The sequence below is a fragment of the Aotus nancymaae genome, unplaced genomic scaffold (assembly GCF_030222135.1).
Source record: "Aotus nancymaae isolate 86718 unplaced genomic scaffold, 86718_ANA_hifiasm-v0.15.2.pri h1tg000108l, whole genome shotgun sequence".
Taxonomy (NCBI): Eukaryota; Metazoa; Chordata; class Mammalia; order Primates; family Aotidae; genus Aotus; species Aotus nancymaae.
This window is the reverse complement of record NW_026988523.1, coordinates 30,864,531-30,881,167: the sequence shown is the minus strand read 5'-3', so window position 1 is coordinate 30,881,167 and position 16,637 is coordinate 30,864,531. Positions and strand designations below refer to the sequence as shown.

Below are 16,637 nucleotides of genomic sequence, written 5' to 3'. Positions count from 1 at the left end.
GGATCCTTTAGGCCAGGAGGTTGAGGCTACAGTGAGCTATGATCACACCACTGCACTCCAGCCTGGGTGACAGAGCACAGACTTTGTCTTAAAAAAAAAAAAAATGGCCGGGCGTGATGGCTCATGCCTGCAATGCCAGTATTTTGGGAGACTGAGATGGGTGGATCACCTGAGGTCACAAGTTCGAGGTCACAAGTTCGAGATCAGCCTGGCCAACATAGTGAAACCCATCTCTATTTAAAAACAAAAACAAAAACTTTTTTAAAAAATTATAAAGGAAATAGATGTTCCTGGCTGGGCGTGGTGGCTCATGCCTGTAATCCAAGCACTTTGGAGGCCAAGGCGGGCGGATCACCTGAGGTCGGGAGTTCAAGATCAGCCTGACCAACATGGTGAAACCCCTTTAAAAAAAAAAAAAAGAAATAGATGTTCCTAATGAAATAATATTTAAACAGTACTATCTAAGTCTCAAGGTAAGGTTACTTGTAGAGTGGACCTGATGCGTTTACACTGAGAGGAAAACATCAGCAGAGTGTTCAGGACAGCAGAGGTTCGGGAGAGAGCATAACTGCTGCAGGGAGGTACTGGCCAAGGGAAGGGGGCCAGAGCTTCCCGCCTCACGGCCTTGACTCTCTGTAAAGACATCAGCCTTCTGTTGAATGATGGGGGAGTAGAGGAAGGTAGAGTAGCTGCTACAGGGAACTGACTTGCAGGGCTGACCAGGGTCACTGAAGGCAGCTGAGCAATGGGAAACTACTGTTGATGGTGACTCAACTCCCGGTGAGACAGGTCTGAGACAGGTCTGGATTTTGATCCTGGTTCTGCCTCTTCATTAGCTAAATATCTTTGGCCAAATAACCTAAACTTGCTGAACCTTAGAAGTCCACATGAAAAAAACTGAAAAGGTTGAGTTCCAATCCACACTTGGGGTTTAGCTGTGTGACTGCAGAGTAAAAGTTATTGGCAAGAAGGTGGTTTAAATGAGGTCTTCGCTAATTAGAAATGGAAGCACAGCTCTTGGGCCTGTAATCCTAGCACTTTAGGAGACCCAGGCAGGTGGAAGCAGAGACATGGAGAACTCAAAAAGGAAGGCTCTCCTTCAGGCCGTGGATTCTTCCCCTCTTGCAATCAAAACCATCACTATCTGAAGCAAAAAAGGAAAAAAACTTGCCAAGCTTTATTTAGGCTGTAATGGTTACAGGTAACACTCAGCTAACCTTGTATTCCGTGCCTCCCATGCAGTCCCCTGAGCAGGCTCAGCTGCCCTTTCCCTTCAGTCTCACTTCTTGTCTTCCTCCTTCTTGTCCTTCTTGCCGTCCTTGGTGGCCTGGGAGGCCAGGGAGCCCATAGCATTTCGAATGGCTTCATTGTTGGGATCCACACCTGGGAGGTTCTCTAGAACACTCTGAAGGAACTCGGGGTCCTGCATCACATCGTAATCATCCTCCTCCTGCAAACAGGCAGTGTGAGCTCAGGGCAGGGTGTGGAGCGGCAGGGAATAAGCAGGTGTGAAGGCCAGGAGCACGCCGCTGCCTGAGCCACCTGCTGCCTTCTGACTGTGTAGGGACATGGGCACCTCTGGCCGAGGCTAAGGAAAGGACAAGTCAGCAAAATCCTATACACAGCATGAATGCAAACAGTTACTACTAACCAAACAGAGGAGGGGCCTGCTGAGAACTCTGCTAATTGAGCTCTGAGGAGGAAAACGGATGCCATCACATTCAGGTTTCCTGCTCTCATGACACACAGTCCTCCTTTTTCTTTTTCCCAGACCCTCTTTTCTCCCTCCTGGAAAGACATCCTAGAGAACTGCCCAGGCTGTTCCCCACAGCAAGGAAGGAAAATTACAGAACATGAGGGCATTTCTCCAACTCTGACCACTAGCACTGCTATCTTAGCAAGGTTTACGTGTAAGAAATGCATAACCATGTGTTTCCATCTGCTCCTCAAAGGACTTAGCTATGGTGAAATGCTCCCAGCCCCAGAGGGATGAGGATCTAAATTCAAGGACTTTAAACCTGACATGGGCAGGGATGGCTCTCACCTTGGCTGGCTCAGATGTGTCCATGGCTGAGCTGGCATCAATGTCTGCTGATTCCGCCTGGCCAAACTCTGAGGAAGAGAGGTCAGTCTGTTCCGTTCCACTTCCTCACCCCACCCTCTGCCTAGGCACCACGCAGGCTCTGGCTCACCTGCTCCCTGCAGGGACATCTGCATGGCATAAGCAATCTGCTCTTCCTCAGTCATACTGCTTAGGTCAGGAAGCCCAGTGCGGCCAAACTCTTGCTGGCTGATGGTCATCTTCAGCAGGGCATCGTCTGAGTCTGGGAAAAGGAAAAGAGGAGCAGGGTAGAATTGGTGCCATATGCACACAGGCCAGCCTCCAAAGTCATTCCCTTAGCCCGGCCCTCCCACATCTTCCTACCCTGTCAGTCCTCCACACTCTCCCTGCAGGGCCTACACCTAGCTTTCAATGTTTAGCATCCCGCAGTCCCAGGACTTCAGATTCCACCTCTTTCACCTTCAGTCCCAGTCGTAGCAATGCCGGCCTCAGCAGCAGAAGCTGCAGCTGCCCGCCGGGCCTCCTCCTCCTGCCGCTGCCGCTGCTCTTCCATAGATACACGAAGGGCCTGGCAAAGGGCAGGGCACGATCAGCGCTCCCCTGCCCTCACTCCGACAGGGAGCTGGGAAAGTCAGCTGGGGTGTGGGAAAGGAACATAAAGGGGCAGCTTCTGGTTTATCACACAAAGAAGCTGGAAGGATAAGCAGTAGTATGGGATTAAAAAGTAAAGACTTGGGAGAAGCCTGGGATTTAATCAGGAGAGTGAACAAGAAAGAGTCTGACACTGGTGCCCCTAGAGATCAGACAGAATTATAGGGAAGAGGGGGCAAAAGGAAGTCTTGGAAAATGAGTGACTGGGAGTGTCTAGGACTGTTCAGCCTGGTAGAAGCTCTGTGATGTGTGTGCCAGAAGAGGAGAACAAAGAGGAGAACAAAGAAGAACCTTTGGGCTCCACCTGGGGTCAACATTTGCTCACCAAGGCCAGCTCGGGATCCGCACTGGGATCTACTCCAAATTCAAAGTCACTGGCACCGAGACCCAGCATGGCACCACCTTCACCAGCCAAAATCGGAGAACTGATGAGAGCATCAGCCAAGCTGGGCCCAGGAGGTACTGTCACCAGATGAGAACCGGTTCCGTCTTTGCCATTCAACGTGTTTACAAAGGCTGTCAGCTTTTCTGTGTTCACCTCCTGGGGAGGAAAGAACACTTGACGCCTTCCTTCAGGCCTTGCTCCCTGTTCTTTGCCATTTCTGCACTACTTTGCCACAGTGCATGCACTCCTCAGGGTTAAGGACCATTCTGTTTATAACCAAATTAAGCCAATCCCCTCCAATCAGTCCCTACTCACCTCTTCCCCAAAATTGATAATGTCAACATTTACTTTCTCCTTCTTGAGGCGTTTAGCCAGTTTCACCAGCTGGGAAGAAGGGGAGAAAAATCAAGAAATCTGTTCATACTCGAGGGGGAAAAAGGACCCACTTAATAAAAGCATACAGAAATCTATTGACCTCTCCAAGGTCCTCAAACAGAATCACTGAATCCTGCACATTCACCTTTCCCCAAAGTGATGAGCCTGATGCTTCTGCCAGGTTCTCCTGAGGGCTGAAAGACCTGTCCCAAACACAGGCTGCCCACATTCCCCAGCTGCCACTTGGACTCACATCCTTCTCATTGTCCTCCACCGGGCTTCCCACAAAGGCAATGATGCGCATCTTGTGATTCTTGCCCTGACGGTGCTTCAGAGCCAGCTTGTAAAGGAAGAGGAAGTTCTGAGAGTCAACCAGAGGAATCACTCAGCTCTTTCCTGTCACATGGTTCCCTTTCACACTCACACAAGATTTAACACCCCCAATTCCTCCATTCTTGCTGTGGCCCTCTGTGCATAAAGAAGGGAGGTTAATTCTCTCTCTCTTTTGAAATGGAGTCATCATGCTCTGTCGCCTAGGCTGGAGTACAGGGTGCGATCTTGGCTCACTGCAACCTCTGCCTCCCGGGTTGCAGCAATTCTCCTGCCTCAGCCTCCCAAGTACTGGCTAATTGTTGTATTTTCAGTAAAGACAAGGTTTCACCACATTGGCCAGGCTGGCCTCAAACTGCTGACCTCACATGATTCGCCCATCTCTGCCTCCCAAAGTGCTGGGATTACAGGCGTGAGCCATTTGCCCAGCCCATTTTTTTTTTTTTTAAAGATAAACACGGTCTTGCTATGTGCCCAGGCTGGTCTTGAACTACTGGCCTTAAGTAATCCTCCTCCCTTGACCTCCCAAAGGATGGGATTACAGGTGTGAGCTACCACGTCCAGCCTTAATTCTCAATTCTGGGACTTTTCCCTTCACAACCCTCAACTACCCTGGGATTCATCCCCCATATCCTTTCTGCTCCAAGTTAGCTTTCCCTTGCTCTGGTCCTAGCTCAGGATTCCAGGGGAGAAATGAGTATGATGGAGGCAGGACCTCAGAGCAGAGAGGAACAATCGAGGGAACCCAGTAAGACTCACATGGGCCACGCGGATGCCAGTGCAGAAGGTGATCTTGCCCTTGGGTTGGACAGTGTGTAGCTTGGACAGGATACGGCCAGTGTCTGGGGTGAGTGTGGTCAGCACTTCACAGTCACTGGGATGTAGGAAAAGCATTTCAGTGAGTTCAGGTCAGCACAAGTACCTCTAAACTGTGTCTGACTTTTCTTCAGAGACTGGGATAATAACCATTACTTCTAATCTAACTATAATCTCTATTCTTATTATGTTTTGAGACAAGAGTCTTGCTCTGTCACTCAGGCTGGCGTGCAGTGGCACAATCTTGGCTCACTGCAACCTCTGCCTCCTGGGTTTAAGCGATTCTCCTGCCTCAGTCTCCCAATTAGCTGAGATTACAGATATGAACCACCACACCCAGCTAATTTTTGGTAGAGACAGGGTTTTGCCATATTGGCCAGGCTGGTCTTGAACTCCTGACCTCAAGTGATCCACCCACCTCAGCCTCCCAGAATGCAGAGATTACAGGCATGAGCCACTGGGTTTAGCCTCTATTCTTTTTTTTTTTTTTTTTTTTTTGAGACAGAGTCTCGCTCTGTTGCCCAGGCTGTAGTACAGTGGCGTGATCTCAGCTCACTGTAATCTCTGCCTCCTGGGTTCAAGCAATTCTCATGCCTCAGCCTCTGGAGTAGCTAGGACTATAGGTGTGTGCCACCATGCCCAGCTAATTTTTTTGTATTTTTAGTAGAGATGGGGTTTCACCATGTTGGCCAGGATGGTCTCGATCTCCTGACCTTGTGACCCAGCCACCTCGGCCTCCCAAAGTGCTGGGATTACAGGCGTGAGCCTCTATTCTTCTTAATCAAATATCTAGTGTTTAATGGAAACCAAGCACAGAAATAATTAAGTGGTTGGCTTTGTAAGAAACCTGCCCTCTACTTCCCAATGTTTTCCCCTAATTCCACTTAAAGGCTCACAGGGCCCAGACGCCACCAAAATAACTGAATGCTACTTTGTATCTCTCTTGTCTCCTCCACCTCCAGACCCATTTTCCCAACTAACAGTATGTACACTAGAGTGGGAGACTATTCATTAAAGAATGATCAGTTCCTAAAACAAAACACTTTTGGGGTAAAAGGATATGTGATATATGCCCATGGGCTCTGATCCAAAACTTACTTTACTTGTCTTATTTTTTTTTGAGACAGAGTCTCATTCTGTTGCCCAAGCTGGTGTGCAGTGGCACGATCTCAGCTCACTGCAACCTCTGTCTCATGGGTTCAAGTGATTATCCTGCCTCAGCCTTCTAAGTAGCTGAGATTACAGGTACACATCACCATGCCTGGCTAATTTTTGTATTTTCAGTAGAGATGGGGTTTTGCCCTGTTGCCCAGGCTGGTCTCTTTGGCTTCCCAAAGTGCTGGGATAACAGGCAAGGGCCACTGCGCCCAGCCCAAAATCACTTTTCACTGACTTTAAAATATATTATGAAATTTCATCCCCTACCTTAGCCCTGCCCAACAAACAATAAAAAGAAACAGAAATTTCACCCCAGGAGATTTAGCTTCCGTACTGTATTAAATTCAGGTTAATACAAAAACAAGTTGCTATTGACATTTACACTGAATAGTGAAGAAGCCAGTTTAGGAAGGTGATGGACAAAAGCAGCCTCATGGAATCTAAAGAGTAGCATGTCAGGAGGCTGAGGCAGGAGAATTGCCTGAACCCAGGAGGCAGAGATTGCAGTGAGCCGAGATCGCGCCATTGCGCTCCAGCCTGGGTATCAAGAGTGAAACTCCGTCTCAAAAAAAAAAAAAAAAAAAAAAAAAAAAAAAGAGTAGCATGTAACAACCACCCACCTACCGAGTCCCCTCCTCCTTTGTCCCCCATACTTAGCCAGTGTGATAAGGCCCACGTTGTTCTCCGGGTTGCTGCGGGTCTTTGAATGACAAACTATGTTGACAGCATCCTGCTGGGCCTGCAGCCGGGTGGGTAAGAAGTCCCCATTCCGCATATACTCACTGTTGTCCACACTGTCAGATCAGGGTTGAAGGACAAGAGAGAAGAACTGTTGTAGAAGCTCTCCAAAACCATCTCTCCAGTTCCAGGGGCCCCCTACAGCAGCAGCTCGGTCTTCGTAGATCATCTGTAGCTTTCTTTTTTAAATAGGCAGATGCCCAAGCCTTAGCCCACACTTACTGACTCAGAATACGCAACGAGGAATTTTTTTTTTAATTGAGACAAGGTCTTGCTGTCACTCAGGCTGGAGTGCAGTAGTGCAATCATGGCTCACTGCAGTCACCACCTCCTGGGTTCAAGTGATTCTTTTGTCTCAGCCTCCCAAGTAGCTAGGACTATAGGCGCATGACACCATGCCCAGCTACCTTTTAAATTTTTTTGTAGAGACAGGGGTCTAGCTATGTTGCCCAAGCTGGTCTTGAACTTCTGAGAGCTAGTGATCCTCCTGCCTCCACTTCCCCAAGTGGTGGGATAACAGATGTGAGCCACCCGGTGCCCAGCCAAAAAAATTTTTAGGGGCCGGGCGCGGTGGCTCACGCCTGTAATCCCAGCACTTTGGGAGGCCGAGGCGGGTGGATCACGAGGTCAAGAGATCGAGACCATCCTGGTCAACACGGTGAAACCCCGTCTCTACTAAAAATACAAAAAAATTAGCTGGGCATGGTGGCGCATGCCTGTAATCCCAGCCACTCAGGAGGCTGAGGCAGGAGAATTGCCTGAACCCAGGAGGCGGAGGTTGCAGTGAGCCGAGATCGCGCCATTACACTCCAGCCTGGGTAACAAGAGCGAAACTCCGTCTCAAAAAAAAAAAAAAAAATTTTTAGATCCTTATAACATGATTCTGTTAAGCACCAAAGGTGGTGATCTACTGATGAACCACAGCACCTTCTTACAAGCTGCACTTAAGTGCTTACTAAGCATTGTCATGGATAAATACTCTAAGTCTGCCATTAAATGGCAGTAATCCAAACACAGGAAATGAAGAAGGTAACTTAAAAATATCTATAAAACAGGCTGGATACGGTGGCTCATGCCTGTAATCCCAGTACTTCAGGAGGCCGAGGTGGGTGGATCACCTGAAATCAGGAGTTAGAGACCAGCTCTGGCCAACATCGTGAAACCCCGTCTCTACTAAAAATACAAAAACTAGCTGGACGTGGTGGTGCACACCTGTAGTTCCAGCTACTCAGGAGGCTGAGGCAAAACAATCACTTGAACCCAGGAGGCTGAGGCTGCAGTGAGTTAGGATCGCGCCACTGCACTCCAGCCTGGGCAACAGAGTGAGACTTCGTCTTTAAAAAAAAAAAAAATCTGTAAAATAGCACCAGGTGTAGTGGCTCACACCTGCAATCCCAGCACTTTGGGAGGCCAAGATGGGAGAATAGCTTGAGCCCAGGAGTTGCAGAACAGCCAGGGCAACACAGGGAGAAACTATCTCTACAGAAAAAAAAGTTTTGTATTTATTTTTTATTTTATAGAGATGGAGTCTCACTTTGTTGCTTGGGCTAGTCACAAACTCCTAGACTCGTGCAGTCCTCCTGCCTTGGCCTCCCAAAGTGCTGGGATTATAGTTGTGAACCACAGCACCTGGCCAAAACATCTCATTTCAATCGGCAAGCAAAATACGAGCTTGGGGCATTTTTTTTTCTTTAGTATGCTTTGTCTGGCAATAAACCAAAAATGGTAAAGAAAGGTAATTAAGAAGGTACTAGAAAATAAGTATTAACAGACAAGAGAACGTAGGTTGAGTACACCCAATCAGAAACTCTGAGATCTGAAATGTTCCAAATCAGAAAGTTTTTGAGAGCTGCAATGATGTTCAAAGGAAATTATCACTGGAGCAGTTCAGACTTCCAGATGAGGGATACTCAGCTGGTTAGGTATAATGTAAATATTCTAAAATCTGACAAAAATCCAAAATATGAAACACTTCTGGTCCTATTCTAGCCATTTCAGATAGGGGATACTCAACCTGTCTAGGGTAGTGTTCAGGTACAGGTTCAAGCACAGTCACAGCTCACTGTAGCCTCAATACATCTTCCCACTTCAGCCTCCCGAGTAGCTGGGACCACATGTGTGCACCACCACACCTGGCTAATTTTTGTATTTTTAGTAGAGATGGGGTTTTACCATGTTGGCCAGGCTGGTCTTGAACTCCTGACCTCATATGATCTGCCCGCCTCGGCCTCTCAGAGTGCTGAGATTACAGGTGTGAACCAATGTGCCCGCCCATTTCACATATTTTTTGAGACAGGATCTTGCTCTGTCACCCAGGCTGGAGGGCAATGGTGCAATCATAGCTCACTGTAACTTCAAACTCCTGGGCTTAACCCATCCTCCTGCTCAGCCTCCTAAGTAGTTGGGATTACCCCCAAAACCTTTGTTTTAAAAGAGAATACAGGCTGGATGCAGTGGCTCACGCCTGTAATCCCAGCACTTTGGGAGGCCGATGAGAGAGGCTCTCTTTAGCCCAAGAGGTCGACACCAGCCTGATCAACATGGCAAAACCCCATCTCTACAAAAAATATAAAAATTAGCTGGGCATGGTGATGTGTCCCTGTAGTCCCAGATATTCAGGAGGCTGAGGCAGGAGGATCACTCAAGACCAGGAGGTCAAGGCTGCAGTGAGCCAAGATCATACCACTGCACTCCAACCTGGGTGACAGAATGAGACCCTGTCTCAAAAAAGAAAAAAAAAAGGACACTCAAAAAGAGTAATACAATGGCACATGTGCAGGGCAGTCACATCAACAGCAGGTTCCCCATGACGCCCCACATGGGGCCAAGAACTATGTGCATACTGCCACAAGAAGAAAATACCTAGGAATACAGCTAACCAGGGCGATGAAAGATCTCTATGAGAATTAAAAAATACTGCTCAAACATCCCATGCTCATAGATAGAAAGAATCAATATCATTAAAATGGCCATACTGCTGGGCATGGGGGTTCACACCTGTAATCCCAGCACTCTGGGAGGCCAAGGCGGGTAAATCACTTGAGGTTGGGAGTTCAAGACCAGCTTGACCAACATGGAGAAACCCTGTCTCTACTAAAAACACAAAATTAACGAGGAGTGGTGGCACATGCCTGTAATCCCACCTACTCGGGAGGCTGAGGCAGGAGAATCACTTGAACCTGGGAGGCAGAGGTTGTAGTGAGCCAAAATCATCCCATTGCACTCCAGCCTGGACAACCAGAGCGAAACTCCATGTCAAAAAATAATAATAACTGATATGGAACCAAGAAAGAGTTGGAAAAGCCAAAGCAATCCTAAGTAAAAAGAGCAAAGCTGGAGGCATCACGTTACCCAACTTCAAGCTATTACTACAGGGCTACAATAACCAAAACAGCATGGTACTGGTACAAAAACAGGCACATAGACCAACAGAGCAGAATAGAGAGCCTAGAAATAAGGCTGCACACCTACAATCATCCGCTCTTAGTTTTGTTTTGTTTTTTTTTAAGACGGAGTTTCCCTTTGTCGCCCAGGCTGGAGTGCAGTGGCACAATCTCAGCTCACTGCAACCTCCGCCTCCCAGGTTCAAGCAATTCTCCTGCCTCAGCCTCCCGAGTAGCTGGGACTACAGGCACGTGCCACCGAGCCTGGCTAATTTTTTGTATTTTTAGTAGAGATGGGGTTTCACCATATTAGCCAGGATGGTCTCGATCGCCTGACCTTGTGATCCACCCACCTCGGCCTTCCAAAGTTCTGGGATTACAGGCTTGAGCCACTGTGCCTGGCCTACCTGTTTTGTCTGCTCTTTGACAAAGCTGACAAAAACAAGCAGTGAGGAAAAGATTCCCTATTCAATAATTGGTGCTGGGATAATTGGCTAGCCATATGCAGAAGATTGAATCTGGATTCCTTTCTTACTCCATACACAAAAATTAACTGAAGATGAATTAAAGACTTAATATAAAACCCAAAACTATAAAAATCCTGGAAGATGGGCCAAGCATAGTGGCTCACGCCTGTTATCCCAGAACTTTGGGAGGCCCAGGCAGGTGGATCACCTGAGATCAGGAGTTCGAGACTAGCCTGACCAACGTGGAGAAACACTGTCTCTACTAAAAATACAAAATTAGCCAGGTGTGGTGGTCCATGCCTGTAATATCAGCTACTAGGAAGTGAGGCAGGAGAATCGTTTGAACCAGGGAAGTGGAGGTTGCAGTGAGCAGAGCTCGCACCACTGAACTCTAGCTGGGCAACAAGAGCAAAACTCTGTCTCAAAAAAAAAAAAAAAAAATCCTGAAAGACAACCTAGGCAATACCATACTAGATTTAGGAACAGGCAAAGATTCTGTGACAAAGAAACCAAAAGCAATTGCATCAAAAGCAAAATTGACAAGTGTAATCTAATTAAATTTAGTAGAGACAGGGTTTCACCGTGTTGGCCAGGCTGGTTAGGAACTCCTGACCTCAGGTGATCCACTCACTTCAGCCTCCCAAAGTGCTAGGATTACAGGCGTGAGCCACCGCACTCAGCCAGACACTTCTCAAAAGAAGACATACATATAGCCAACAAGCACATGAAAAAAAGTTCAGTATCACTGATCATTAGAGAAATGCCAATCAAGGCCAGGCACGGTGGCTCATGCCCGTAATCTCAGCACTTTGGGTGGGCGAGGCAGGCAGATCACGAAGTCAAGAGATCAGGACCATCCTGGCCAACATTGTGAAACCCCATCTCTACTAAAAATACAAAAATTAGCTGGGTGTGGTGGTGCGTGCCTGTAGTCCCAGCTACTCGGGAGGCTGAGGCAGGAGAATCACTTGAACCTGGGAAGCGGAGGTTGCAGTAAGCTGAGATTGTGCCACTTGCACTCCAGCCGGGTGACAGAGCCAGATTCGTTCTCAAAAAGGGAAATGCCAATCAAAACCATAATGAGATACCACCTCACACCAGTCAGAATGGCTATTACTAAAAAGTCAAAAAATAACAGATGCTGGCAAGATTGTGAGAAAAGAGAATACTCACACACTGTTGGTGCAAGTGTAAATTAGTTCAATCATTGAGAATCGCTTGAACCCGGGAGGTGGAGGCTGTAGTGAGCTGGATCGCGCCACTGCACTCCAGCCCGGGTAACAGAGCATGACTGTCTCAAAAAAAAAAATTTTAATCGTTTATCTGAAATTCATATTTCACTGGGTATCCTGTATGTTATCTGCTATGCTCTCCCCAAAAAATAAAAAGAAGAAATCTCATAGGTGTCTGTTCCACCCAATTGGTGATTTGTGTTTGTCTACTATTCTGTATTACATTCTATGATTACACTTAGAATTCTTGAAACCCTCCAAAAATTTATGTCCTCAGCATCTAATGTGACTCGTAATAGGTACTCAGCCCAAGCCTGAGACTGACGGAGAGCTAGCTCGCCGGATAAAAGCCTTTGTGTCACACAGCCCTGGGTTTAAATCCTGACTACACCACTTAACTAGCTGTGTGATTTTGGACAAGTCACTTAAAATCGGTATCTTGAACAGTAAAATGGAGAGAGAATTTACGCTAAGGTGTAGCTGTGAGGTCTAAGTGAGATAAAAGTAAACAAAATGGGATATAAAAAGCAATCTGTAGATGGTACCTTTGAAGATGATACAGGGAAAGGTAATAGAGTTAGAGACGAGGGAATGGAGAGAGTAAGGGATTAATAATCTATTTTCCTAACAGACATTATTTTGCGAAGAAAGGAGGACAGAAGACTATTACAATGAGTCCGAGAAGCAGAACTAAGGACAGACTCCGGCTGCTCTAAAGAAGACGGTGCTGGAGTAGAGACAGGCAGCAGGACTGGCCGGTCAATGACCATCCCCCGGGGGTAACAGGGGTAACCCGGGCCTGTCCGCCTCTCCAGGGCCCCGGGATGACTCAGGGAGTCGAGCGGGCTCCTTCCCTCCCGGCCCAGGGCCGCCTCTCGCCCATGAGCCTCCAGCCCCCACCCCAGGCCCGCCCGGCCTCGGCGATACACGCGCCCGGACCCAGCTCTGCCCCTCCAGCCCCGAGATAGCTCCTCACCACACCATAGTGCTTTCCAACACCATCTTGCTACCTTCCTCCCTCCCGACCGGTTCTCCGGGACGTCCTAACAACAACTCCTCCAATTGGCCCATCGCTCTTCACCAATAACAGACCTCAGCTTGGCCAGCTGCTTCCGCCTGCGTCCCTCGCGTTGTGTTCTGGGAGCTGTAGGCGCCGCCAAACAAAGGGGCGTTTTGCGGGTGGAGGGAACCGCAGAAACACAAAAAACCAGGATCTAGCCTCCGCGTTACCTGCCATTGCTGTTTTCAGTTAGGGCTTCCCGCCGGCTGGATCTTAGGGGAGCTATGGAGGAATCTTTGAAAATTCTTTGTCTGTTCTAGCTTTGTCATTAAAAAAACAAAACAAAAAAAGTGTCGGGATCGGCCGGGCGCGGTGCCTCACACCAGCGATCCCAGCACTTTGGGAGGCAAAGGCGGGCGGATCACCTGAGGTCAGGATTTCGAGACCAGCCTGGCCAATATGCTGAAACCTCGTCTCTACGAAAAATACAACAATTAGCCGGGCGTGGTGGTGCACGCCCGTAGTCCCAGCTACTAAGGAGGCTGAGGCAGGAGAATCGCCTGAGCCCGGGAGGCGGAGGTTGCGGTGAGCCGAGATCACACCACTGCACTCCAGCCTGGGTGACAGAGTGAGACTCCGTCTGAAAAAAAAAAAAAGAAAGAAAAGAAAGAGAAAGGGAGGGAGGAGGGAAGGTGGGAAGGAGGGAGTAAGGGAGGGAGGGAAGGAAGAAGGGAAGGAAGAAAGGAAGGAAGGAAAAAAAAAATAGGTGGGTGCAGTGGCACACGCCTGCAATTCCAGCTACTCCGGAGGCTGAGGCAGGAGAGTCGCTTGAACCCAGGAGGCTGAGTTTGCACTGAGCCGAGATCGCGCCACTGCACTCCAGCCTAGGTTACAGAGCAAGACTCAGCTCAAAAAAAAGTGTCAAGATCACCAATGACGTTCTAGAGCTCTCAGTTCCCTGTAGCATTTTATTCATCTAACTACAAGCCCTATAGCCTTCAATTGAATTTATTTGTATATTTGTTTTTTTCTTTACTTTTCTTTTCTTTTGAGACCGAGTTTGGCTCTTGTTGCCCAGGCTGGCGTGCAGTGGCGCGATCTGGGCTCACTGCAAACTCTGCCTCCTGGGTTCAAGCAATTCTCCTGCCTCAGCCTCCAGAATAGCTGCGACTACAACACCTGGCTAAAAAACTAATAATGAGACTTCATCTCTGAATAATTTTCAGAAGAGCTGAGATTAACATTCTTAAGAGTAAAATATTAACAAAAAAAATTTTTAAAGAGTAAAATATTAAACCAGATGACGATTTTCAACTTTATTATCCTATGATTTTAATTTCCCTTTTACTTAGTTTTACACTAATAGGCCCTGCTTGTATCTGAATATAAATTACAGCACACAGCTAGAGAATAAGCACTAGTCGCTGCTCACCGCTAGAGGGACCCTCTGATCATAAGAGGATTATCTACATCACTCACTCAGTAGTTGTGAGTACGCTCGGAGTGACAAGGCCAGGGAAGCAGAACATTTATGCCTAAAACATGTTAATATCCTATTCCTATTAGGGAAAAAAGGTTTCTCCTTATCTAGACAAAAGGCGGGCTGGCTGGGGCTGTGGGAAAATCAAATTCAAAACTTCAAGAATCTGGGCTGAGCATGGTGGCTCACGCCTGTAATCCCAGCACTTTGGGAGGCCGAGGTGGGCAGTTAACTTGAGGCCAGTAGTTCGATACCAGCCTGGCCAACGTGGTGAAACTGTCTTAAAACAAAACAAAACAAAAAAAGAAAGAAAGGAAAAGAAAAAGAAACTGAGAATCCCCTATTCCTCTTCCAATCCAAGTACTTGCTTTTTTCTTCTTTTTTTTTTTTTTTGCAAGATGGAGCTTTGCTCTGTTGCCCAGGCTGAAGTGCAGTGGCATGACCTCGGCTCACTACCTCTGCCTCCCAGGTTTAAGCGATTCTCCTGCCTCAACCTCCCGAGTAGCTGAGACTACGGGCACACGCCACCATGGCCAGCTAATTTTTTGTACTTTTTTTTTTTTTTAGTAGAAACGGGGTTTCACTGTGTTGCCCAGGCTGGTCTCGAACTCCTGAGCTCAGGCATTCTGCCCACCTTGGCCTCCTAAGGTGTTAGGATTACAGGCGTGAGCCACCGCACTTGGCCCAATTTTCTCTATTTTTAATAGAGACAGCGTTTCACCATGTTGGCAAGGCTGGTCTTGAACCCCTGACCTCAGGTGATCTGCCTCCCAAAGTGCTAGGATTACAGTCTTGAGCCACCATGCCAGGCCTATTTTATTTAATTTTACTTGCTCATAGAGAGTGTCTCCCTATGTTGCAAAAGCTGCTCTTGATCTGGACTCAAGAGATCCTCCAGCCTCAGCTTCTCAAAGTGTTGGGATTACAGGCATGAGCCACTGTGTTCAGCCCTCTTATTTTTTTTTATTTTTTTTTTTTTTGAGACAGAGTCTCACTCTGTTGCCCAGGCTGACAGTGGTGCAATCATGAGTCAGTGTAGTGAACTGAGATTGGCTCACTGCAAACTCTGCCTCCCAGGTTCAAGTGACTCTCCTGCCTCAGCCTCCTGAGTAGCTGTGAGCACAGGTGCCCACCACCATGCCTAGCTAGTTTTTCGTTTTTGTTTTTGAGATGGAATTTCATTCTTGTTGCCCAGGCTGGAGTGCAATGGCACTATCACTATCTCGGGTCACGGCAACCTCCGTCTCCCTGGTTCAAGCAATTCTCCTGCCTCAGCCTGCTGAGTAGCTGGGATTACAGGCATGTGCCACCACGCCCAGCTAATTTTTTGTATTTTTAGTAGAGATGGGGTTTTGCCATGTTGACCAGGCTGGTCGAACTCCTGGCCTCAAATGATCCGCCTGCCTTGACCTCTCAGAGTGCTGGGATTACAGGTGTGAGCCACTGGACCCGGTCAACCCGCTATTCATTCTGATAGAACTTTGTTAGTCTCTCAGTTATTTTGTATCACATCCTACTTACGGGCAAAAAATATTTCAGAGTTCCCAATATTGCCTCTAACTATACCTTCTATTCCAATATTATGACCATGATCTCTTCCTTGTTCTCAAAAACAGACCTTTCTCATGCCTGTAGGTCCTCGTGCTGAAGTAAAACATTCTCTAACCCTGTTATCCCATGTAACCTCTAATTTACCCTTTTATGTTCTGTGCCACCTTCAGAGAGCTTAAGTAGCTGCTTCACATCTAACATATTGTTTTTGTGTATGTGTGTATTTGTGTTCCTGCTGGACACTAGAAACTCTTGAAGGACAATTATTTCTTTGATTTCCAACTACTCCATCCATTGCTCATTAGCTGCTCTATAAATATTTGCAGAATGACCTTAACAAGATAGGGAATAGTGGTATGAAATGCAGCTGTTTGCTTAACTTGCTTCTCTCCAAAGATTTCCCATCTTCAAGCCTCAGAATGAGCCTCACTCATTTTTTTTTTTCAGACAGTCTCACTCTGTCGCACAGGCTAGAGTGCAGTGGCACAATCTTCGCTCACTGCAACCTCCACCTCCCAGGTTCAAGTGATTCTCCGCCTTTGGCCTCCCAAGTAGCTGCGACTACAGGTGCATACCACCATGCCCTGCTAATTTCCATTTTCAATATATGGCGTTTTGCCAGGTTGGCCAGGCTGGTCTCAAACTCCTGACCTCAGGTGATCCACTGACCTCTGCCTACTAAGTGCTGGGATTACAGGTGTAAGCCACTGCGCCCGGCCTGCCCCTTTTTGGTCTAGTTTTTTGTCCTATCAAAGTAAAGGAGCCTTAGCTCAACCTCACAGAAGAAAACAGCTAACGGAAGCAATCTCTATGATCTTCTAAGAGTGACACCTTAGGTCCAGGTCAGGGGAAGCAAAGGGAGGGAATCACTACGGCCAGCTAACCTCCAACTTGCTTTTCCCACTGTTCCATTCCTTTCCTTTCCTCACTGTTCCTTTCCTTTCCTCTTAAATCTGAGTAAAATGAGCTTTGAACCTCCAAATCCCTGTTAAATTGGATTGCAACCTAG

At 47.5% G+C, this 16,637-nt stretch overlaps 1 protein-coding gene across 2 annotated transcripts; it reads right to left on the bottom strand.

The window, feature by feature from the left end:
* Positions 1-1,145: 1,145 nt before the first annotated feature.
* Positions 1,146-12,667, bottom strand: PSMD4 (proteasome 26S subunit ubiquitin receptor, non-ATPase 4). Of its 2 annotated transcripts, none has more exons than XM_064370592.1 (10): positions 12,574-12,667; positions 6,431-6,571; positions 4,563-4,677; positions 3,727-3,813; positions 3,414-3,482; positions 3,039-3,254; positions 2,513-2,630; positions 2,193-2,324; positions 2,045-2,112; positions 1,146-1,450 (listed from the first exon to the last, which is right to left on the bottom strand). In XM_064370592.1, the coding sequence occupies exons 1-10, from the start codon at positions 12,597-12,599 to the stop codon at positions 1,280-1,282; spliced, it is 1,143 nt and encodes a 380-aa protein (XP_064226662.1). In that variant the 5' UTR covers positions 12,600-12,667; the 3' UTR covers positions 1,146-1,279. The 2 variants fall into 2 exon arrangements, with proteins under 2 accessions (XP_064226662.1, XP_064226663.1); XM_064370593.1 differs by having other exon boundaries at positions 2,522-2,630.
* Between the last annotated feature and the right edge of the window lie 3,970 nt (positions 12,668-16,637).